Raw genomic sequence first — 24927 nt, forward strand, 5'->3', positions numbered from 1 at the left:
TTCTTCATACCAGTCCATTTTCACACAGACAAGTGCACAATGTCAGAACACATCCCCTTGCTTTCCATGTCAGTAATGAGATTAATATCGGACCTGGACGTATGGCCTGCAAAGTCATTGGCCTGATGGCTCCGCTAGCGGTTACGATGTGGGGAGAACCTGCAAGGGGCAACATGGCGTGAGATGTGACACCAGGGCTGATGACCCCCCTCATCCTCTGATCTACGCAGGTGATAAATGGTGGGTTAGACACAGCAACCACACATTAGCAGTAACAACATTCACAGGTCAAACAATGCTGTACATATGGGAGCAATTGAGCTTCATGCTGCAGCACCAAATATAATAATAAGTCCCAAGTTGAGTTTTTTTGTTTTTGTTTTGGTTCTCAGGATACTACTTCAGTACTCTTCTGCTAGCTGTTTCACAAAGGTCTGTGACCAGTTGCCCCAGTTTCATACATGTGAGACAACCCAACAGTGCGCAATGCTGCATGAAGTACAATTCCCCTAATGTCAAGTGTAAGTATCAAACAATGTGTCGTGATGTCTGGGTGAGACTTTCTTCAGGGAGGGTTTTATCTGCCTTCTCTCCACCTAAGACTGAGAAGTGGAAGCTAGAAAGGGTTAGTTACAATGCCTGGCGGCATCACAGTGTTTACCTGATGGGTGTTAGACAAGACTGGGGTACTCACCTGGCGGCAGGGGGTTAAATGCTCCAAAATGAGCTGGTGGGGGCATACCAGGAGGCATGGGGGGCATGCCCATGCCAGGGGGACGGTTCATGGGGGGAGGGAACGACATCTTTCCCGTCAGGTCCACCCTTCCTGTCCTTGCCCGAGGGTCTTCTGGTTTCAGCAAAGTACTCTCACTGTATCACTCCCCAGCAACCTGGACAGAAGTATGCACATGATTTGATCAGCACAACTTGAAACATGAACCGTTATAGCAGGACTTAGTATAGAGATTGGTGTCGTTGTTTTAACTGGGATACTGTGATTAAAAAAACCCTAATAATTCTGTGCTTTCACTTTCAAAGATACTAGTGCAAATACAATGTACATAATCTGCATTTCAAATGAAGAAGGCTGGGAAAAAGGATTCTGCTCATGATTGCTACAAAGTCAAACTCAAAGTGTGTTAATTGAGTGTTTCGGTGTATGAATATTTGCTGAAGTGTAAGGGTTTTTTCCAGCAAGAAGGGTGTGTCAATAATATATAATTAACGTTATATGTGAAATGCTGAATAATTAAAACAAACAACAAAGGCAAAACAAGAGTCTGAAAACTCAAACCTGCTTGAAATATTTCGTTTTGTGATGGTGCGTATGGTGTGTCGTGGGGTGATATGGTTTGACGTTTGGCAAAATTATTCCATCATTGTTCTTATATAATGTACCTATAGTAAACGGTGAGATCTAAAACTACACCTTCTTAGTGACCTCACCTTTTCATTTTTATTTCCTATTATATACACCTGCACCTGGCACATATCCCTATGTGTATATAATGGTTCATTCCATACAGAGGTGACAGGGATGGTCACAGTTACTAGTACTCCTAGACTAATATATTTTTCAAACAACCACAAAACTGCCACAAACTGATATACATGTATACCCCAAAACATCAAAAACCAAAAACAGGACCTCCATTTTTCATGGAGGTAACATTCACTTTGCAGATGTACATTGCATACAACCTGATGAATGTAACACTTTTGAAGAAGATGCTAGGAGGTGTAGAAGGTACCATAATGACTGCAGGACACTGAAACTAAACACTAATTGCACTCAGCTGGTGCGGGTGTGCTGCATCCAGCCTAAACAAACTGACCTCATTTTTCAGGTCAACCATAGGACCACCAAAGGGCTTTCTCTTGGGCATTGTAACTCAAAACTAATAGCCCCCAGCTGCCTTACATTCTATTACTGGGATCACTGGACTACTCTGACATGATGGGGGTGTAAAAATTTTTTTAAAAACGAACCACAAAACAACAACAAACTTCTAATCTACTTAATAGCACAATAGGTCACACACTCTATCCCCATAGCAAAGGAAATCGCAATCCATCCAGACGTTCTAAAGATATCGGTCCGGAATCACAAAGATCCCTACCAGAAACAGTACCTGCTTTTCTCAAGCAGGTAATAATTCTCTGTAGTAATAATTATTCTTATTCTTAATTGTAAAACAACAGGTTCATGCCCGCTTTACATGTAGGCCCTTTTTCCAAGTGTAGGCAAAGAAGTGTCAAGAGCAGATTATTTTCATGGAAATTTATAAAATGGACTTGCACTACACTACAGTAAAGGCCAACACAAAGACATACAAAATTATTCTACAGGAAGTTAGTTTCTTAACTTTGCGCCGCGATTATCCTAATGTTCAATTTTGTAAAATAAAAAGGTCTGATAGCATAAATGTCATTCATCAACTGGTTTTCTGGCCCTACGTGTAGATAATTTGTTTGTAGACAATTATCTCAATGGCGATACATAATGGGTATGGCGCCCAACAAGGCCACGCCATGCGACACAAACCGGGCCGACTTTCACTAACATAGTTCCCCTTCCATCGGCCATACACGCACGCCATCTATCCGATAACAACACAGAAAATTCGCAACTCCATCCACTAACCTCTGGAACTGCAAACGCAGCGGAATTTCAGGAAATATGTGACCAAATTCTTCTCCAATGTTGACTACGCAGACCACTGCCTCCATCCACGGAAATATTTTTACCAAAATGGCGGCGGATTTCCACCTCAGCCTCGTTTTCATGCAAGTTGATCACTTCATTTTTTTCAAAAAACGTTAAAATTCTGTCTTTTCTATGCATAAAAGGTATTAAAATTCTTAAATTAAAAATTTGAACTTAAATAGATATATTTCATCTACTTTTGATAAATTATTGGAGCGGGGTCAGAGTTCGAGAAGACTAAATGCACATCTTGTTCCCAGAGCAGCTTGTACAAAATGTATTTATTCTCACTGAATGACGTAAATAAATTCCTGGGAACGAGATTGTGAGATGGTCTGCAACCGTCTGCCCTCCCTCACATCACTGCAGACAGAAAACAGCAGAGGACAGGTTTGCGTCGTAGTTCCTTACCTCACAGTCACACCCATGGATTCCCTGTTGTAAGGGAGAGGAGAGGTGTATAAAGAAGGGGTTGATCGTGATCTATTTAGTGCACTCTGATACTATTCGTTACATTTCGCAGGAACAGGAAGTGGTGTACAGCTCAGTAGTGCTTGTGTTCGCCATGTCATTCATTGAGGCTGAGCTTGCCGAGATCAAGGACAAGCTAACTACTCAGGTGGAAGGCACCCGTATTATCCAATGTCATCCTGCTCTTGTTGCTGTGGACATCATGAAGACCAAGTACAAACAGATGATAGCCAGGTTCCAGTTCCCAGAAGGCTATCCAGATGTTCCCATCTTGATAGAACTACAGAGCAAGACATTGTCCCTAAAGTTGTGTGATGGGCTGTGTAAGGTGTGTGAAGCTGAGGCCAAGAAAATCCTGGGCAAGAAACAGATCTTACACGTTGTTTCCTTTCTGCGCACGTTCTTGGATGAAAACCCCTTCACAGTTTGCAGCGACGAGCTCAGCTTCATCAAGAAAGATCTGGTGACCTCCACTGATGAAATAAAGACTAAGCATAAGTCAGGAGTAATCATACTTAAAATAAATGAGGGCGGTTACTTCATGCATGTCCACTTGACTGTCCCTAACGAATATCCAACAAATCAAGTTGAGATAGAGAACAAAGCCTGCAACTTCCCAGCGCTGTTCGTGATGACGTTCTTGGGGCAGGCGACAGAGATGGCTCGCCAATGTACGGAACCTCCACTCAGGAAGAAACCAAAAGATCCACCCTTTGAGCCAACTCCCTCGCTAAGGATCGTAGCGGAACACTTGGTCAAGTCAGTCAGGAGATATCCTCACGAGTGCTGTCCTCTATGTAAAGAGCGAGCGCTACCCGAAGACCCGAAAGATGTCATAACTAGTGGTTCAAACATGAAGTACGTGGAACGGGTGTATTGTGGCCACGCCTTTCACTATGGCTGCCTGAATAAGTATCTAAAGACGCCCCCTTTTGAAGGTGGGAAAAAGTGCCCCGACTGTGGTAAACGTGTCTACCACGACAAGTGGAAGGTAACCCCTGAGCTGGCAGAGGCGAGATGGGCGCACAAAGAGGCGAAGAGAAGGGAGCTGGATGAAGTCATGGACTTTCTAGAGTGACGCTCATGCTTTGTCAGATATTCAAATTGCAGAGAAATGATAGTATCACTGAGCACGATGCATAGTATTTTTAAACCAATTGCTTTAGACGCTGTCTCTTGCTTAGCTGAAATATGTTTTTACAGAAATGTTCGTGTTGGGACTATACACAGTGTATATTGTATACAGCATGTGGTTGCTAGTGTGAGGTATTGTATTTATAAGTAAACCTCAGTATAGAAATGGTGGTCTTACACATCAATATATTGTTTCAACAAATGATTGTGAATGAACTTCAAGAATAATGGAATATATAGAGATTGGGAGATAAATGTTACAAGGGTATGAATATGAGTGTCAGAGCAATTGTCCATATACTTGTATGTTTTGTAAGCAATTACAAAAATTACATTGTGTTTTTCCGTAATTGGAAATATGGTACACTTGGATATGACAACTGTACTTTTGTTACTTCAGTCAGTTGGACTACCATTTAATACTGTGACATTTGTTCACCATTTACTCAAGTCAAAGCATGGAAAAAATATTGCATGGAATGCTGGGAGTATGCAATATTAGATAATTTTAACACCATATTTACTGTAGTAAGTTTCAGTCAGTAGTTCTTGGCTACTGTGGATCTGTATGGTAAGAGCAGCCAAAGTCATTGCAATGAAATTAAAAAATTTGTTCTTTGCCAAACTTAATGCTTACCTATAGAGATGTGTATCATACTTGTGTAATTTCATTCTCCTTCTATGCTTTCATAAATGTATAAGATACCATGAAGGTATAAAGGGTTCGAGGGAAGTTTCTCATAGTGTATCTGCCCACAATGAGTGATCATTTGGGCCACAGATATTTGGAATATAGTCATTTAGTGCCTGGGCCTGAGCATGGTCTTTGATCTATTGTTTTTCAAGTTTCAACATTCATTTTTTTGGAAAATGTCACCTGATCAAAACAACATTTGTTTGGTGGTGTTTTCACCTCACATGCCTAGTGAAACATAGGGCAGAACATGTCCTTGCTGTTTATGTAATTACGTTTTTTATACGTTTATGAAGGTTAGACATCCAGGTAAGCAATATTCAAATACAATTCAATCTCTACAACTGGATGAAAAACGGATTTTATGCTGAAGAAGAGTGATGGATGTCACTCGAAACGTCCGGAAGTAAATATCCGTTTTTTTATCCAGTTGTAGAGATTGAATTGTATTTGAATTATGTTTTTTATGTATACAAATTGATAGCCTTTTACCCAGGGTACCACACCATCCTTCATTTATAATATGTTTAGATTTTGATTGTTGAAAGTGCAGTCCTGAATCAAATCCCCTTGTGATGGCTAAGAACAAACTCAGTTGCCCAAAGAATTATACATTGGTAGCCTCACAGTTGAGCCCCTGGTTCCAATTACTAGTAGTTGGTAACTTAGAGACTTGGTTCAATTCTGGTAGAGAATCTCTGTTGGGGCTGCAGCAGCCTTTTGGAAGAGAGGTAAAATGGTGGTCCCCTGATGGAGGTGCCCATGTTTATAATAATATAATAATCACCAGGTGTATTTTGCCAGCCAGTAGGTACCCATTATGAGTAATGAGGCTGATTAACGTGGTCGAGGCACCTCCTCGAGCACGGGACCCCTATGGGGAAGGGTTAAGTAACCTCTCTCTTTTAAGAAATGTACACTGCTACTGAAACAACAAGGAAACTTGTTGCCCTTTGTGCCACTTGTCACTTCAAGGATCTGCATGGTATGAACAGACAAACATTCTCAAATGGACTTGTTGTTTTGCTGATGTTGATTGTTTGGGGATCTGATAAATAAGCAGACAAAAACAATATCAAGTTTGATGTAATCATGACTACTTTAATTCATATGCAAGGAGCAAATAGTGGAATGCTGCAAGTTCATATCCTCTTTTGTTCCACATCCTTCCACAAAGATAACCTGGTACCTGCTATGGCTATATTTAAAGCATGTGATAACATCATGTATTACATTGTAAGTCCTATTCGTTGTTTTCATAGACAGTAATATACCACTATGTTCACTCAGTAATAATCTCTTGGACTAAAACTTGGCAAACCTTCATAGCTTTCTTACTGCACGTGAGAAATGTGATATGGCAAAGTTTGTAATGATGGTACAGCAACACATGGAAATGTGTTGGAACATACAAGAAGTTTTCCACAGTAAGGCGAAACCTTTACTTATTACTCTCGTTAGATGTATTTACATGATATGTGTACTGACACAACTGACAGGAATAATCTTAACTGCAGCAATGCTAGCCCTTTATAAAGCTGGTGCCAGCCACTGCAAAAGGCCTCTGGTACTATAGGCTGATTTATGAATGCTTGCTTGCACTGGGACGAAACAAAAGACTGACCTTACTTCCTTACTTTTGCAATCATTTTTAGACATTTCATCATTGCCACAGTACCACATTGGTCTCTAACTGTTTGCCTGTCTTTATAACAGCAGTACCATTTTGAACATTAAGACATGTACCTTCCCATCTTCTCAGTTCCCTGAAGGCCATGCCATTTCTTCTATTCCGCCCACAAATTTTATGAATCTTGAACCGAACCCTTTTGCCGATCAAAATACAGGAAACATGAATCTCGGCATTGCCTTGGTCCTTGTATGATCAAAAAGCTTAGGAGAATTAAAATCAACAAAAAGCAAACTGTGGTAGCCATACAAGGGATCGCTGTTGTTGTTTATATCCGGGGTAATACGATTGGTGCCTACCGGGACGTCAGCAGATTGGATTGAAAATTGATATTTAAATTAGCAGATCAAATTACTGGTTAAGATGTACATCAATCTTTTGCCAAACACCTGCTTTTTGCCTACCACTACGTCACCGTGACATCATCGCGATCGCTCGTATAGTAAGTGTGTTTTGGTCCGGTAGGCATGGATAAATATGGGAATGATAGCTACTGCCTTACTTGAAGAGAAAGCAAGTAACAAATTGATGCTATTCTATTTGCATGCACCCCACAGCCAACAACATACTTGGTGCTTCAGCAAATGTGTCTAGTTTTCTACAAGTTTGGATTCTAAGTTTGTCAATGAAGTTGAGACTTCTAGGTAATAAGATTCGCTAAATATCAGTTGCTCAAGCAACTGGATATGATTTTGGAAACGATCAGGTGTTTTAGGTAGCATCGACTTTGGTCAGTGTCACTGGATTCTTAGTTGTTAATCTCTGCAGTTCTTTCTCAATTACCGACATGTAAGTCATTCACTGCAGATTAATATACACAACGTACAGTGGGTAGAACTAATATATAATGTATCAATGTACTACTGATACTACTGTAAGTTGTGCTTGCTTTTCACATCTTTGCACTAATTACATAGACTTGTCTACATCTTGAATAAGTGGTAAAAAACAAAAACATATGATTCCTAGCTTTGTGGTCAGTACATGTACGTCTCATAATTATGATACTAAACATCATACTTCTAACAAAAGTGGTTCAAAGTCTCATGTACAAGTATATACAAATAAGTCTGCAAAACTAGTACAAATACTATACAAACAGTACAAACACTTCTATTCTTGGCCATGAAGCATATATTAAGCAATTCTGACTCATTCTGATCACTACCACATGACACTTGACACAACTAATGAGTACAGAATCCTAACATTTAATTCCTTACTGACCATGAATTATTGCACGCTATTACATTGGCTTCTTACTGTGCGACAACATTCGACCTATTGTCAAAGCAAGGGTTTGGGGGCTTTCATTGAAACCATGGCCAGACAAAAAACTGTCTTCAAATCCACGTTTTAGTGTGAATTTTTCTTTTAGACATCCACAAACTTTATTGGAGACAGAATTCAGATGCTTTGCACTCCCTCCATTACAGATTATTTTTAACTGCCCACTACAGAATTTGAGGTATAAGTCCTGTTTAATTATTGCACCTACACACAGCAGCAGATACTGGTCAGTAGAACTATTAGTTATCGATGTTATACTATTCATACTACTTGATGTATCACACAGGAACTACTGGTAATGATACTGGTAGCACATTTGCCCTAACCAGTAATGGTACTGCAATCTCTGCAATTACTAAACTTCTGAAGTGACAATAAGCACTATTCAGAATGGACAGTAGAAACAGAGCATTTAGCAGTGGTGGTATTAGATAAGCTACAGCACTACAGTAATAAATTATCACAGTCATCAAGCTGTAAGTGACTAGCCTCATATTGTGTAATAAAGGTTTTAAGGTAAAAGATAACACAGTCTCACACATACACACGTACACGGAAAACCTACACACAGCTACAATGGAATTGCACTTTGTTGTCCTGATTTGTAATAATCTCTAAAACACCAATTCTCTGACTGTTGTAAGTATCGTAATAATCCTGACTCTGAGGCAGGGTGTTGCATTATTTCTGAGGAGAAATCTGCAGTGTGTTAAGCTTCAACACACATGCATGCATACTGCAGATATTCTGTCTATCAGGCTGACATCTACAAAGTTCCTCAGAAAACTCTGCATTCTAGTAGGGAATAGGAATGTTAACTGACACAGAACAAGGTGGGAATTGGAAAATCACAATGTCAAACCTAAAAGCTACAATCTTTAAGCTTTTTCCCCAAAAAAATGAAGCACTATGTAGCTATACCTGTGAATAAATGAAAATTACTTATGACATTCAATAAAGTCCCCAGCAATGCTATTTTCTTTCAATCATCAGGCATATTCATACTAACACCCTCTGCACATTTTCTGACAAAAGGCATTTCTGGTATCCCACTCACACAACAACCTTGTGTTCATAAGTAACAACCTTGCAGTTCACAGACTGTAAAACAGGTAATTCTAATCTTGCTTGAAAAGCAAACCATTTAAACTGAAAGATAAAAAAAATTAACATCACAGAATAATGCCTACAATGTCTAGGTGAAAAAGGAAATAGCACGTAACAGAAGTTGGCACTGAAATAAAATAAGGCTAGAACAAAATTAAATAAAATGACACACATAAGAAAATATGACTTAGAAAGATTTATACAGGTATGCAAACTATTAAAACAAAAGACAACAATGGTTTAACTTAAATAAAGATAAGGAAAAGTAGGAATATCTTCTGGTCCACAAAACCTTTGATGTCACTAGTACTCATGTTCTTCATTCATTTCACTCTATGCTTAAAGTACAACAGTACATGTGGGCTCAGAAGTTGGTTTGTAAATGTGAGATTCAGATGAAGAACAGGATTGCGATTTAGCACATTTCCAGTATCCTGTTCCCTAAACTCTATGTTCATCTTCAACAGTTGAAACTTGGCCTCCCATTGTTGACAGACTGTACAAGAAACTATGATGGATGCTGGGTGTATCCAGAAGATCAGACTGCAGCTGTGGGTTTCTGTGCCAGTTTGTCTTCCACTTTCTCCTTCTCCTGGGATTCCCTCCACTACAAAAAGAATACACATTTTTTTTAAACAAATCATAAGTCATAACCAGATGTTTGCATCAATCAAGCATATCAGAGTGTGGCGCTTTCTCCATACTGCCCTACGTGATTTTTCTCAGACCTCTTGAATAAAGCCCTATAAACTTTCTCCCTGCTGCCTTACTTGTTGTATGTCTGTGCCACATATGGTGCTTGAAAAACCTCATTACTTTTTCTTACTCATTATTTGGCTGCATAGCAGTTGAACTACAGGTTAATTTTGTCGAAAGTCATGTCTTATGCTACTTTTTTTTTTTACATCAAATAATATACATAATCTTCTCACTCCATCCCCCACCTTGTCCATCTCTTTATCCAGCTCCTCCAGCTGTTCACCTTGCTGTTTCTCCAGGTTCTCCTTCTCCCTGGCCTGTTTCATTGCAAGCTGTGGGTATCATGATGTATGAGGGCACATTTTATCAATGCGAAAGACTTCAGAAACACACGTTTACAGTAAACAGATAGTGAAAAATGTTTAAAAGATGCTGAATTATTACCCTCTTTCTCTCCTCTAGGAATTTCTTCATGTTGTTGCTGTTCAGCTCACGGATCCTCCTGCAAACGTAGAGTAAAACACACATTAGGGTCCTACCTATGGGCCACCTTAAAATTCAAACTGCCATGTCTTGATAATTGATAATCGCCCAAGGGTACTTACCTGACGGGTAATTGTGGTTGTCCCTTACAGGGCCACGAAGTGCCATCACTGGCTAGATACCATATTAAAGTGCAGTTATCTCTTTTAACCAATCAAACGCCAAGAATCAGAGTTCAAATTAGGGTCCTACCTATGGGCCACCTTTAAATTCTGCCATGTCTTGACAATTTTGCTCACTAGTAATGCTTTTTTGTCTTAATATTGGGGAGGGTCTGCAGGGAGGAGATCCTGGTAAATTTACAAGGGCCGGCAATGCTTGATGGTAAATTCAGGAAGGCCAGCAACAATTATTGGTAAATTCATTTGTTGCAAGAGTTTTGGAAAAGAGTTTGCTGGATTGTTCCATTGTTGACAAGTAACATTGAACTAGATCCAGCTGGCTACAATTAACCTCATGGAAAAGGGCATGTCTGCATTAGATGCTACATGTACTAATTGCTTAATATATGTTCAATTTTTTAAAAACTCGACTTAGTGCTTCAGTAAAGGTCTGTAAGCAATTACCCACCTCTCCCGCTCAGCCTTGTTCTTGATCTTCTTGTCCTGTGCGATGGCCTTACTTTCTTCCATGGACTGTTTGGCCTGACCTCCCTTCAGATCCTTGCCTTGCCTACATGCAAAGAATACATATTAAGTGGTGTTGTGCTGTGTAAGCACACAATGATTTTCCCACCTGATGAAACCATTCACAGTTGGATGGCAGTTTATGGAGAGAAAAACAAGAGCATTACGGCGCAGTCACATAGGTCGTGCGATTGTCGTACAAAGTCTCCTGCAACTGTCTTGGTATACAAAATGCTGTTTTGGATCCATGTCAGTGGTAAAAATCCTATGGCATCAAAATTGTATGGAAATCGCACAACCTATGTGACCGTGCCCTTAAGAACAATGGTTCTCCCCCAGACTTACTTCTCGTGGATGGTGGTGATCTGTTTGGTCTGCTGCTCGTGTGCCACCTTCATCAGCTGCTTCAGCACATCACACTGCTGCTTGAAGTGTCCCTCCTTCACCTCATGCTCCTCCTTAGAGCACTTGGCCACCAGCTCAGAGAACTCCTTGGTCTGAGTAGCCACTATCTCCTTTACCTGTTAAAGAAAAAAATGTAAGGCAGCAACATTTTAGAAGTTGCGTGGGACTTGCAAACACCTGAGGAATTCAAAGTTCAGATGAAAAAGAAATGTTATTAGTCTTGTACTCTCAAGCATTCTAAATTGAGAGCATGGGGAACTTTTTCAGCAAGAGTGCACCAAAATAGTGCCAAATGATAAAGCATACATTCAAGTAATCCTTGCATTTTCAAATAAACTCAAGACATTTTGAGTATCTTATTCTTACTCTAAGGGAACCTTGGCTCATGCCATTTACTGCACGGAATGGCAGAATTCTGAGTTGAGAGCTACTAACCCTGGCTGTCAACACCATAATTACTCCAAAGAGGAACCTCGAAAAACCTGAGTGGACACGTGGGCAGCAGCAGTACATGACTGGAAAGCCCTTGTGGTGAACCCACATGCAAATTTGCCACTTTAAAAGCATCAAATAAAGTATGCTGGGAGTAACTTGGTAGAGTTTTGATGTATACAAAATGTATTTGAAACCACCACCCATCGCCCTGTGATATCCCTATCAGTACATGTCAGTTGATGACATGAAGCAGTTTCTTCAAACTAACAAGTAATCTAGTCAATATGACGTTACATATATCTCAGAACAAGATGATACAAAATCAAGAACACATGTTTCCAGTCACCTGTAACCTCCCTTGTTTTTTGTGCTACGGATAATGAATGATGAAAGAGGCTTACCTTTGTATCATGATTCTCCACCAGTGACTTCAGTTTGCTCTCAAGCTCAGCAGCATTGTTCCTGTACAAAAGAAACAACATACCTTATTGAACAAAATTCACTTCCTTGTCGAAATAAAAAATAGGCAACATTGGAAGATCTTTGCTGCTTCTATAAGTATATAAACTCTGTTGATAACCTTGATAAGTTGTGTAAAAATTTGCAATAATAACAACAACAAAAAATGTACCCATTCTTCTTCTTTGCTTTTTCTAGATTCTTCTCCACACTTTGCTTTTCCTTCTGGTGAGCTGCCACCATCTTGTCCACCACACTGCTCTGGGCCTTCTGCATCACTGCCTTTTCCTATGGAATGGGATGGATGCAATTTTTAAGTGTTTTTCAAGTATTTCGTGGATAATTCACTTTCCACAGCTCCAGCACCAAGTCTGTCTGAGACTGTAAAATGAATTTTCCATACACACGTAATCATTGCATTTTCTAAGCATCTAGCCTGTTCGCCTTCTGAATAATGATCTCCATACTACACAACCCCTTACAAAGCATGTCTTACCAATTCTAAAGTCTTACCAAAGACGATTCTTAAGTATATGATCCATAGAAATTATGAAGGACAGAGCTCTGAACATTTGAGGTGATGCAATGGAAGAGTTACAGAGCAACTTGTAGAAACAATTCACAACAATGCGGTTAACATTAGTTCCATAATCAGGCAAACCATGCAGTCACGATCATTACCTTGTCATGTCTCTTCTTTAGACCATTCATCTCCTTAGTTTGCTTCTTGATTAATTTTATGTATTGCTATGGGCAGGAATGAAGCAAGTTAGTATATAGATATTCAATGCAGCCAGGCACAACTGTATATTTAAACTCCATTGAGAAAGAGTAGCAATCATCCGATTTAGCTCATAGGAGAGGATTGAGTTGTAAAACTGCACCCAAAAGCTGAGACACCATTAGTCAATTCTTACCAAGCAAACATGCAACACTGATGACATTCTGAAATTATTCCAAAAATAATCATAACATGGTCAAATTGTACTTAGTTACAGGCATCAATTATGAAAGAATGGCAGGCATAAAATCTGTTGAAAGCAGTGGCTGACCTTCTCCTGCTTAAGGCTCTCTATGGAAACTGGGGCCGGACATGCTGATTCTGTGGTGGCAAACAAACATAATCACTGCAGTCAGCACAGGTCTACCGACAGCCCAATGTATATCACAGACTGAATATTCCACTTGACATGAAGTAAGAGTAGCCTGGGTACAGGGATTCCAAAATAGGAAATGCCCTCTGTCCGTTTGCGGAGAGTCTGTTATCATCGAACAAGCGCTCTAGAACCCATTCCTTAATTCGCTCATTAACTGACGTTACCACCAAACAGTTTGAATGTGCAGGTCTCCAGACAGGTAGCAGAAGCAAACATAGGAGCAAACTACTACCCGGATGGCTGAAGTAGGACCCTACATGTACATGTTTAATATAAAACTATATTTGAACCAGCACAGTAGTCATATTTGACCTCTAACCTTTTGTCGGTGTTTTAGCCTTCCCATCTTTCCCATCAACCCCCAGGCTAGAGGAGGGCGTGGCTGGAGACTTCCCATTGGCTGCCTTCTTATCCTTCTTGCCTGAGCTGGCAGGGACGTCAGCTATGTCTTTCTGTAAGGCAGCCAGAACATCAGTACTTCAGACAAGTGATTTCTGATCAAGACATCACAACAATTTAATAAATCCAAATCAGGGCAATAACAACAGCTAGTTCAGCACCTTGGACAGCACCCTGGTATTTGCTACATAGCAACTGAGCATCATGGAAAGGCCATTCATTAGCAACAACAATCTCTACAATTAAAAAACAAACAAACATTATATACAATTATTTCAATGTACCTCATCAATACCCATAGCCTTCATAGCCATGGCTCTCTTCTCCAGCTGGGACAGGTACTGCATGGGGTTGTTCAGGGCATCAACGAACTCTGGAGACACAAAATGGTGCAATAGGTATGCATGATTTGAGTGACAGAAGCATCCAACTCATCAGTAAGTCTGGAGTAGAAGCATACTCTCTGATCATTCTGCTAGTGTCAGATTTGTTAATTGAAACAGCTTCAACATAAACACTTTAATAAAAGTTTTAGAAAATTTGCTAGTTTTCCTTGAGTGCATCTTATGTCATACCTCCTAAGCCATCTGGAACATATGTCATGAGGTTGATGTTACAGAAGAGGCAGGGAAGCGACATGGGGAAGTTGGACTCCGTCCGCAGCCCGACGTGCCTGTAGCCTGTGGAAAATCAATGTCATAAAGATAGGATCAGTCTGTGCTGATGATGTATACATCTGAAGTATTCCATGGTCAGGTGTAGTCTTTCAGCTCATAGATATCAAAATCTATCAAATGCTAGTTGTACATGAGTGTTAACAGTCATACTGGATGGCTATAGAGACCACACTGAATTCAGTAAACCATAAATGCTGTCACACCTATGTCCCAAATCAATGTTAGCACTTCGATGAAGATTTGACATCCAGGCAGGTAATAAGACATGCCAAAAAGCAGTTACTCAAGCAACTGGATATGATTTTGGAAACGGTCAGATGTTTCAGACAGCATCTACAATCTTCCGTCAGTGACACTGAAGTGATCTGGTCTTTTATACCTTAGCTATGAATGAAGACAACTTTAGGTGTCCAATAGGAAACATGATAGGGCAAAGTCAAGCTGATGACAATTTGGATTGTAATAGAAAACAAAGGTAGGGCAAATGTGTCCACACCTGCTTGCAGCCCATCAAGTGGAAGTACACGCTGGCCAATCAGCTTGTTGTTCTCATCGTACACAGCAAATCTCAGCGTGGCGAGATCTGGTAGCACCACCTTCCTGAAGACAAAGGGCTCCTCATTGTACTGAGGGTTCAGACCGTTGGCTGGAATGGTCTTGGTCTTGAACTCCTTCCGGATGGTGTCGGTGGGTAGGCCGTACATCTCCACCTCCACGTACGTGCCGACTTTCTTGTCTGACAAGAACTGACCTGAGATCACCTGATGACAAGAAGCAGCTTCTTCAAAAATCAAAGTAATGGAGTTGAATATTTCTGAATGATATGATACGAAACATGAACAATCTACACTGTCCTAGAATAATGCCCTGAAATTAACATTCATTCATTATTTTACCTTATTCAGAGCAAAGTTACTATCTAATATTTGTGGTTGTGGCAGAAGAACATGTCACTTTGTAACCTCCCTTGTGACAGATAAGAAGAATTCTACAACTTTTTATGAAAGCAAAGATCTTGACAGCCATGGTGAATGACAAAGGAGTAAACTTAGGTATACGAGGTCTTTTACTTGTCCTTCAATAGTAGCACAGTTGACATCTATACCAACAATATCCAATGAAAGATGTGGCATAATCCTTTTATTTCCAGACATCGACAAACAGAAAAAAGAAAAGTTGCAAATTGGCTTTTCGTTAGCTGTACCCTCACACTGTACATTCATTTTAGACAGCACAGCAAAGCCTCAAGTTCACTGAATAAAAGCCTTTGACAGTTCGGAAGATCTTTTTAAACAGTTTCTGCCAAAACACACAAGACACATAGTCCTTTTTACACAAAGAAAGTGGCCCTGTAGCACATCAAGACTATTACCACAACTTTCATGGTGAAAGGGATTGTACAACACTGCCATGACGAAGAGTTACTGTACCGATGGATTCAGATTTCACACACTGGGCACTCAGTCTGCCTCAGCTAAGCACTATGCTCTTGTATAGTGTTTTGTTATATTCTAACCATTACCTCAACTTCAATTGTAGCAGCAATAACTCCATCCACAGGGGACTCAGCAAATGGATCAAAAGTCTTGTCTGGTCTCCTCATGAATTCTGGTTTCAACAGATACCTGCGACAGACAAGTTAACATAAGGGATTTGTATGGTATCAAGCTAAAATCTGGTGAAAAATACAGTGTATGAAGTGAGCTAAATGTACCATTACTTCCTAGATAATGCATTGCCTATGATATCTACAGTGCTCCCTGCAACAAATTACGACATATAAACATATAGTGTCCAAAGAGCACTCGAACACTTTCCTGGTGCTTCCTGGCAGAGCATTAGAGAGGTGACAGGAAGTTTTTCTTTTCTTTTTTCATTTTTCTTTTCAAGATCATTGGCTGTAGCCAATAGGGGCAGTCCTTTTCATTTTCTATGTACATTGTTTGAGGAAATACAGCAAAATACAGACATAAAAGCAGATAAGATATCTGCACTGTACTGAACAAAATTTAACTGTTGTCTTCAAACTTACCCACACTTGCCATTGTATTCAAACTTTCCCTGGTTCAGCTGCATGGACAAGTCTACAGAATGGAATAAATGCAACCTTGAAAATTCAACGCAATTCAATCTTTACAACTGGATAAAAATCACAGACCAGACCGTAGTTCACTGCCTTGAAGTGGTCTCATGACCTTGCTTTGAACAATCTCGTTTAAAAAAAATTAATTGCGGACATTTTGAGTGACATTCTTTAGCATCATTAAAATGAAGTAGCAGAAAAATTCAATACAAGTACATTTAATTGGAAAAATGGTTGAACATGTCAAAGCACTAAATAATGAAGATTGTAATGCAAATGTCACTCATATGTAAAACATGTTTAGATTGTTCCAAAGGTAATAATAAGCTTGAAAAGTCCATTCTTATTTAAATCTCTCATCCAAACTGATCAGTTCAGTTCAGTCCAGTCATCCATCTGGTGGCACTATGAAGTCCCTCCAGATGACTCTGCTGGCATGACAGACACGAGGCTTCTGACTTGGAGACCAACATCCTCCTTGATCAACCTCCTAAGGGTCAGGGAAGGTCGACCGCATCTCGCTTGTCGTTGGGATGATCAAAATGTCACAAATAAGCACAGATGAAAGAAACAAACAGAACTGGAGATGGCAAAGGTCTAACCTGGAGTCTGGTAGTTGAGAGCCACCATCTGGCAGCCTGCGTTCCAGAAGATCTGCGGCATGTAGTTGCTGGAGTCCACACGGGCACCCTTGGGGTAGATTCTGCTCATCTGACGCTTGTTATAGCTAAAAAGCTGGTCAAGGACTTACATGTGTACAAATCACAAGACGTGCCAGAAATGTGGCATTTTATAGATCCTGCCTGGGCACATGCCCAAATCAACCTTAAGGGAAATAAAAGAATCTGTAAGGTCAGAACAGAGAAGCACAGAAACTTTGCACAGGCTGTCAGCAATACCACACACTGCCACACACATGTTGGAAAATGAGAGAAAACTCAATGTTAAAGAGTGACAAAGGTATCCATGGCAGACTTGGACAGGGCTCACTAGCTTTCTCGTCAACAGAATGAAAGACCTTAGGGCCCTGAAATATCAACAATGTTCAGCTCCTGTCTGCATCTTTGGATTCCTTGTTGTCAAGCATAAGAGATGCTTACTCCTTGAAATAAAAAGCTAGCAAAGCTGACACAGGAATCACCATACTAATGACAACACTTTACATCAACATACTCTGGATGAAGAAAGACATGACATATGTGTAACATATGATATGTCATGCACATGTAGCATTTTGAGGACAGCCTGCACCCTGAAAGAAACTGAAACCACATGCAGTATGAGCTTGGTGTGAGCATGCATTAAAGATGCACTGAAAAAGCGGTGGGTAGCCATAGACAAGCAGGATGCTTGACAAACTCTATCACACTGGTCTTCATGTAGCCCAGCCCTGCAGATTCATTGAAGGAGGACATGTGGCATGTGATATTCCTCTCTGAAAGATAAAATGGTTCATAAGGATTCAATTGTATCATTTAAACATAGCAGTAGATGGCAAGAGCAGCAATACATAAACAATGGCATGGCTTTATAATGAAGAACATAAATGATGTAAATGCATGCACATATGAAGGATACTTGACAAATTCGATGGCACTTGTCTTTAGGTACCCAAGGCAAGCAGATTCGTTGAAAGAGGACATGTTGTGGTGGATGTTGCGATCTGGTAACAGAAATAAGACAGGTCATGCAAAGCATGCATTGGCATACAGGCAAAATATTCAACAAAAAGGTCTTATTGAGTTTTAGAATAAATGCATTCGTCAAAATATAATGATTATACCTCAGCATTGGTCAGAAGGCAATGGATGAAACAATAAACACTGACGCCTCTGAGCTCAGTAATTCTTTGTTATCTATATATGTCACCGAGAAAATTTGTCAAAACATAATGATTATACCTCAGCATTGGTCAGAAGGCAATGGATGAAACAATAAACAAAATTTTTCTCTCTAGCAATTGATAGCACTTAGGCAGGTAGAATTGAAATAGAGACCTGTAACAACATTAGCCCAGGATGGGAAATCTTTCTTACATTCTGTTGACATTCGTGTGGTCGTTTTCCTCTTTGATTTGATGCCAAATCAGTTTAATATATTTCACATTTCACATTTCTTTTGGAATTTACATCATTGTATGAGCCTTTGAACTAATAGCAGAAACATGGGATAGCTTCAAGAACAGGCAGGTACTTGGGAGAGTCAAAGGAACAGTAATTCCTGTACAAGACCTTCAGCCACGTCAAAGCCGGCGAACTTGACAGGTTGTGCGTAGTTGACCATGGAGGAGAGCCAGGGGTGGACGTTGGTGGTGGCCCCCTGGTACTGGTACTGTGCCATGGCCATGGCCTGTTCCTCCTCCTGAGATAGGCTCATCGCACTCTGAGGATAGATAAAGAGACTCTTTTTTACTCACACAACCATTACTTTACTTTATTGTCACCAACGTTTTGGTGACCTTCTGTCACCATCTTTGAGCAGGACAAGGATGGATAAGGATGACCTGTTAACTGTAAGGATATTACATGTATATGGATCACTGTAAGTTTTACTCCAGGGCCACTAACTTATGGGTTCCAATAAATAATTTCATGGTGCTTTCTTTAAAAGACAACTGGAGTTGAAGCCTGGCTTTACAAACTAGATTTGGTTGAAGATGGCTTACTGGATGTTCATGGGCCTAAGAGGAAGGCTTCAGGAGCAAACTCTGAGGTAGAGTATGGGATAACAGACAATACTATAGATGGAATACTGTAGTCAGGGTGGGTTTACAGCAAAATGAACAAGAAATTAAGAAAATGGTGGGAAATCATGGAGACAGACACATTTTTTACCACAGACTTTCAGGTCCACAACATAGGGATATGGTGCAGGAGGGATAAAGACATATATGTATGGACCAGCATCTCCACCTTTTTGTTCTTCAGGGAGCCATTTTTGCCTTCTTCCTGAATGTCACTGCTGCTGTTGGACTTATTAAACTTGAACTCTTGTGGGTTCCCGTCCTCTGATGGAGAACTGACTCCGTTTTCTCCTGAAAGCAGGAAACACTCTAGAACCTAGACTTCAACATGATCACGCATGTACATGTAACGCTAGTTCACCTTTATTCGCGCGGTAACCTTTATCTGTTGTATTTAACACCAGGGTATTTTGAGATATCAAGTAGACTGACGGTGGTCCCAAAGTGTAAGACTTTATAATGTTAGAGAGAGTTAGTTAGATAGAATAACTCCTCTTGCTGTGCCACTTATCATTTATAATGCATGAGAAACATCTGAATCATACCAGACTCAGAGTGCTCTTCCTCCTCCACCTCCAAGTTACCCTCCCCCTTCCAAAACAGCTCCAGTTGCTCTGGAACAGAAAAAAAACAAGAAATTTCTTAGAAATGGGTCAGAACTTTCCAAGAAAAGCTGTCTGAAGGCTTAGCAGTCTTAAGCTTCTCTCCATCTGTCTCTGGAGCTGTGTTTAACCTTGGATTCCACAAAGGCTGCAGAGATTATATATTGCTGTAATGCACAGCCCACTCAGACACAGGCAAATTTTACCTTGACATACGTTATACAACAAATATTGACACTTTCTATTCTAAGAATGTTTGGCTGTAGGTAAAGATTAGGGTTCCTTACTTTTTTCCATCTCTGGCTTCAGCCTCTTGTTCTTGATGAGGATCTTCCTCTTCAGTGCATTGGGAGGAGGGAGATCCTTCCCTTCTTCCAGCTGGAAGCAAATAAAGAGCCTTTAGCTAGAGAGCACTAATTCCAGCTTTGAGAACAAGCTGTAAAAACGTCATCACAAACACTGAATCTGTCATTAGATAGCCAGCTAAACTCTAACTTCAATTGCAAGAACAGAAATGCTGCCACCCACCACATAGTCTTCCAGTGGTTCCTTGAGCAGAAGGTCACCAAAGATTTCATCACAGTACTTTGCCAGCTTGTACTGCTGTGCTTTGCTGTGATCATATTTATTGAGAGAACAGTGGGTCAGTGCAACAGAAGATTCAATTCCTTTCTACATAACTGTTAAAAGCTTGTTGGCTTGACTGAACATTTACTGTGAACCAGATTGTCAATGGTGATCAAATAAGTAGTTCCTCATAGAAAAACCTTCATCTTAGGGTCTTCCAGAAAACAATGAAATAATGGGGAGCTCAATATACCAACTGATTTGTGTGTACATGTGCAGTATTATGTGTATGGACCTAGACAATCATTTGTAACCCACCAGCAGTGGTTCTCAAAGGACAGAATCACTGGGTAGTCAGAAGCCTCAAATGCAGTCTCTGCAATGGCATGGATCACATCCTAAAGCCACCGGGAAAGAAAAATATCAATAATATAGCTTTGTCAACAAACGTCTAAAGTTTGCATGACTTTTACAGCAAAGAGTATCTCAATAAAGGGGCTTAGGTTGACAAGTAATGAAATGTACAATCATGGCACATTAAGATATAGGCGTTTCAATCTCATTGAGTGTATTTCCAACAATTGCTGCATCTGTCAGACATAAAAACCTGTAACAAATAGTTTTAACATCCCATTCATATAAACATGCATGGTTGGAGGGGTTCCTTCCCAGTACTGAGACCCATGTACTTCATCTCCTTCCATCTCTGAATTAAACCTTCACACAATAGTTCAGACTCTTCCACTGACCTTGAAGAGGACATCTGTGCACATGGCCTTGCCATGAGTGATGATCGGTTCCTGGTCTTCACCCTTACCGTCCCAACAGTCCAGCTCTACACATCTGAGGAAGTACAAGTATCATAACAGTATCTTTTAAGCACTGAGTCAGGTCTTGTGCTGTGTAAAAATGATTCTTTTCTATGGAAAAACCAAGAGAATATTCCCCATTCAACGAACCGTTACTGTAGAGCAAGCATGGACTCAGCTAGCTGTCCTGCTATATTTTCCTGAATATCAAGTATTACTAACTGGACATGAAATCCGATGCAAGGCTAACAACACTAGCATGAAAGTTCATCTGTGTTGGTAAATGACATTATGGATTAACTAAACTTTACCTAACCAACACCAAATTTATTGGAACTTACCCCAAATTTCAACGACACTATTTTGTAAATGTTATCATTACAGAGAGTATTGTTGGCATGAATTTTAAGGTCATACCTGCACCCTGCCAGTAGCACCTGTCTGTAAATCTCCACGGATGACTTCCCGCCAAACTGTCTGCCTGTCAGGTACGTGTTGTGGGAGGAGTTGATGTAATAATGGCACAGGGGCTGGTCCATGTCCTGGTACTCCTCCAGTCTGTCCAGGAACACTGGAGCATTCTCATCACTCATCAGGTACCGAGTAAACCCCTCCACACTCATCCACTCTGGAAATATACACCTCAGTCAGTTAGGCTTAGGTCACACTTCAAAACCGGAGCCCTGCCGGGTATGTTTTAAGAAACAAAAAATTAAATTTGTATAGAAATATACACAAATCATGCCCATGAATGTATATTTGTGTATTTTGATGTATTTGATATCATTCGTTTTGCTCCCGAAAGCTGCCTGGCCAGCCCCCGTTTGGAAATGTGACCTAAGCCTAACTAGTTTATTAAATTAAGTGCAGCATATCCAATTAGATGTTATTTGGGCTGGATAGTGTGGACTGTATTACCTTCTTGAAAGGTTTTGGGTGAAAAACTCCCTTTTGATTACATTGACACACCATGTAATTGGTTTTCATTAGTTAGGGCTAGATAAATCTACTTATTCCTGAAATTTAGGTCAGCAATGATTCAATGCAGGTATTTTGTAACTAGCTTTCAGGCATTTGTGCATTGTTTATTAAGTACCCAGTTGACATTCATATCATACTGTAGTGTATCATGCCATATTCCATGGTGCTTGAGCTACCAACAGACCAATGGCTGTCCAAAAGCTTTTTGATCATAAGCACTACAGCACTAAATGCAACATAGTATTTATTTGTCCTTTACCTTATCTTACTTAGGTATTTGTATCAACCCAAGCCCTGTATACCCAGAGGCAGCTGGACTTCAAGGGAATGAAATCCATTTGATCATGCATACCTAAAATGCAAATTCCCTTGGCTAACCGCATTCGAGTACCTTGTAATAGACTACACCAGACAGAGTAATTTCATTTGGCTGGAACATTGGTCTAAAGGCCAAATAGCCAAACAGTTCACTGGTCTTCCACAGACAAATGGTATTGAAATTTTAGAGTAGGGCAGGTTATTGAGCTTAATTCCACACTTTTCTCAACCTCCAACAAAAAAAAACAACTATCAAGACCTACAATGAGATATCAACAAGCCAGTGTATGGAAAAAAGAGCACCAGAAAAGTAAAGCCTTCCATCTTAAAGGGCTAAATCTCTTTTCAAATTTTATTTTCCATAAGTATTTGTTTTTTTGTAATAGCAAGATTTTCAGCACCACAGACAGTACTCATCCTCCTACGCAGGGACATCCAACAGCCAAACCGCCTGTCTGGATGTACCCTGCTCTTTCAACCGTCACTCTTAGTTCCTGTGGACGTCCCCCCCAAACCAGCTGTCAGCCAATCAGAGAATAGCCTTTCAGTTTTCAAAAGGGGTTCGCATATATAAGGGTAAGCTCATTAATATTTATAAGCAGGGCAGTCAGGAACTATGAGTGACGGTTGAAAGAGCAGGGTACATCCAGACAGGAGGTTTGGCTGTTGCATGTCCCTACGTAGGAGGATGACAGTACCAGGATTTTGAATAAACCACTTACCTCCAAACTTAAACACTGATGCAGCAAGCATTATTGACCCTAATTACTTGCTTTAAAGAGATTTGGGTGCTTGAAGGTACACTCAAACAAAGTGCATCTCTTGTCTTGATGCTTAAACTTTAAAGCTGATGCTCTCTGCATATTCATATTCGAACAACTCTTGAACCATACTTACTCAGGGTCAAAAGGTGGAGAAACACGGAAATGCTTTCACATTTCAAGGGCTTACATATCCTTGACATATTATGTAAAAGGCTATTTTTCCCATTTTGCTATCACAAAATACAACTGCTTCAAAAGCATCCTGCTGTTATTATGCTATAAAAAGAAAAATAGATGATCAACACTCTGAAAAGGTAAACTACTGTTTTTCAAATTGGCAGATATCTGGATGAATGTTTTCATTGGAGGTTATATGGTTGCATTTTTTAAATACATACAATATCATAATAAACAAGATAACAGTTTGAAGATGTGGGAGTGCCACAAGATTTCTGACCTTTTTTTGTGAACTCTGGGTCGACCTCATACTTCTGTATGAGTGCAACGACTCTTTTTCTGTCAAAGAACGGGAACAGGATCTCATTCAGCCGGGGGTCTCTTTGTTGCTGTGTGGAGACAGAGAAACAAAAGATAATAATCCATTAAGCTGCACAGATTCATCCAAACATGTAGTAACGGAAGGTGCTGTGCTGTAACTGTAGAAGTGAGCAACGTTTGTTTTTATCAACAGTGCTGAAGAAAACTGTGAAGAACCCAAGTCAATGTACAGAGCTGTTATCTGGATAAAACATGGTTTTGAGTACAGTAATTGATTTTTGTGTCACCAAGGAAATTTGAGCATTCAAAATGGCTACCGGTACATTCAAAGCAAGGCATTGTGGTGCCTCTTATAATATTTAACTTATTCAACAATAATCATGTTTTACACATGAAGCATAAAGCTATACAAAACATTAGGTATCTCTGTTCCCACTGTACGGTAAAATTGCTTTTAATCTAGCTGGAGGCATGTTGTATAAACTTGAGTTTGGAAAATTCCTGGTGGCTGAATAATGATACACAAGCCGACAGGTGACAGGACATTGATGTAGCAAACATGTCTGCATGAAACCTTAGGCCCCCATGAAGTTCGAAAGTAGATAAAAATTGACAGACTTTGAAGTCTACGCAACACCTTCCTTTACATGTATAATGATTACTCTAAACTCTGGTGGTTCTGAGTAACAAGGAATCTTGTATTTGAGTTTTTTCGCTCTGAAAAACATTCTGCAGAAATAGCTTTTTCGCAGAAGGTGGTGACAATCCAATTAGCAACTTAGAGGCAGGTACGCTGGGGAAACATTATTTTCATTGCTACACGGGTGGATCATCTCACTACATAGCTCCAAATAAGGTCATCAACCATAACCCAAGCACAGATAAAAAGCATGCTAAGGTTTGTCTACTCGTCTCAAATCTGAGTAATGGATCAAGAATAGGCTGAACATTTCAATATATTGTATCAATATTTTCTGATCTTAGATTTCATCAAACTTCAACGTGCAATTTTGCATCAAATTTGTATTTCTTGTAGTGTTTTGTAGCAAGACGATTAGGTTAAGACTGT

At 40.0% G+C, this 24927-nt stretch overlaps 3 protein-coding genes across 9 annotated transcripts in view; 1 reads left to right on the forward strand and 2 right to left on the reverse strand.

Annotated features, from left to right (window-relative positions):
• The window catches only part of LOC118423739 (RNA-binding protein 25-like), a 16874-nt gene extending 14052 nt beyond the window's left edge, over positions 1-2822 (reverse strand). For 4 of the 6 annotated variants that reach the window (XM_035831979.1, XM_035831955.1, XM_035831961.1 and 1 more), the window contains exons 1-3: positions 2645-2822; positions 695-890; positions 94-222 (exon numbers count right to left, since the gene is read on the reverse strand). In XM_035831979.1, coding sequence (XP_035687872.1) covers positions 94-222; positions 695-803 — 238 coding nt within the window. In that variant the 5' untranslated portion in view covers positions 804-890; positions 2645-2822. The remainder of the gene's footprint in view (positions 1-93; positions 223-694; positions 891-2644) is intronic. The other 2 variants (XM_035831970.1, XM_035831988.1) reach the window with 2 other exon arrangements.
• Positions 2823-3056: 234 nt separating this feature from the next.
• On the forward strand, positions 3057-4942 carry LOC118421043. The gene has a single exon (XM_035828201.1). The coding sequence runs from the start codon at positions 3273-3275 to the stop codon at positions 4254-4256; it is 984 nt and encodes a 327-aa protein (XP_035684094.1). The 5' UTR covers positions 3057-3272; the 3' UTR covers positions 4257-4942.
• A 1139-nt stretch (positions 4943-6081) lies between these two features.
• The window catches only part of LOC118413239 (1-phosphatidylinositol 4,5-bisphosphate phosphodiesterase beta-4-like), a 58520-nt gene continuing 39674 nt past the window's right edge, over positions 6082-24927 (reverse strand). The window contains exons 11-36 of one of the 2 annotated variants that reach the window (XM_035816484.1): positions 23818-23926; positions 21715-21925; positions 21238-21331; positions 20807-20886; positions 20450-20534; positions 20209-20299; positions 19865-19933; positions 19489-19607; positions 18808-18958; positions 18155-18239; positions 17179-17303; positions 16526-16577; positions 16016-16118; positions 14990-15254; positions 14392-14496; positions 14101-14189; positions 13737-13869; positions 13313-13362; positions 12942-13007; positions 12433-12548; positions 12203-12263; positions 11307-11482; positions 10906-11007; positions 10237-10294; positions 10038-10124; positions 6082-9700 (exon numbers count right to left, since the gene is read on the reverse strand). In XM_035816484.1, coding sequence (XP_035672377.1) covers positions 9632-9700; positions 10038-10124; positions 10237-10294; positions 10906-11007; positions 11307-11482; positions 12203-12263; positions 12433-12548; positions 12942-13007; positions 13313-13362; positions 13737-13869; positions 14101-14189; positions 14392-14496; positions 14990-15254; positions 16016-16118; positions 16526-16577; positions 17179-17303; positions 18155-18239; positions 18808-18958; positions 19489-19607; positions 19865-19933; positions 20209-20299; positions 20450-20534; positions 20807-20886; positions 21238-21331; positions 21715-21925; positions 23818-23926 — 2751 coding nt within the window. In that variant the 3' untranslated portion in view covers positions 6082-9631. Of the gene's footprint in view, positions 9701-10037; positions 10125-10236; positions 10295-10905; positions 11008-11306; positions 11483-12202; positions 12264-12432; positions 12549-12941; positions 13008-13312; positions 13363-13736; positions 13870-14100; positions 14190-14391; positions 14497-14989; positions 15255-16015; positions 16119-16525; positions 16578-17178; positions 17304-18154; positions 18240-18807; positions 18959-19488; positions 19611-19864; positions 19934-20208; positions 20300-20449; positions 20535-20806; positions 20887-21237; positions 21332-21714; positions 21926-23817; positions 23927-24927 lie in introns of both variants that reach the window. The other variant, XM_035816475.1, reaches the window with a different exon arrangement.

The sequence above is a fragment of the Branchiostoma floridae genome, chromosome 1 (genome assembly GCF_000003815.2).
Source record: "Branchiostoma floridae strain S238N-H82 chromosome 1, Bfl_VNyyK, whole genome shotgun sequence".
Taxonomy (NCBI): Eukaryota; Metazoa; Chordata; class Leptocardii; order Amphioxiformes; family Branchiostomatidae; genus Branchiostoma; species Branchiostoma floridae.

What these genes read in the sequence shown, in the direction of transcription:
- LOC118421043 (XM_035828201.1), top strand. Translation starts at nt 3,273, where the DNA reads ATGTCATTCATTGAGGCTGAGCTTGCCGAGATCAAGGACAAGCTAACT.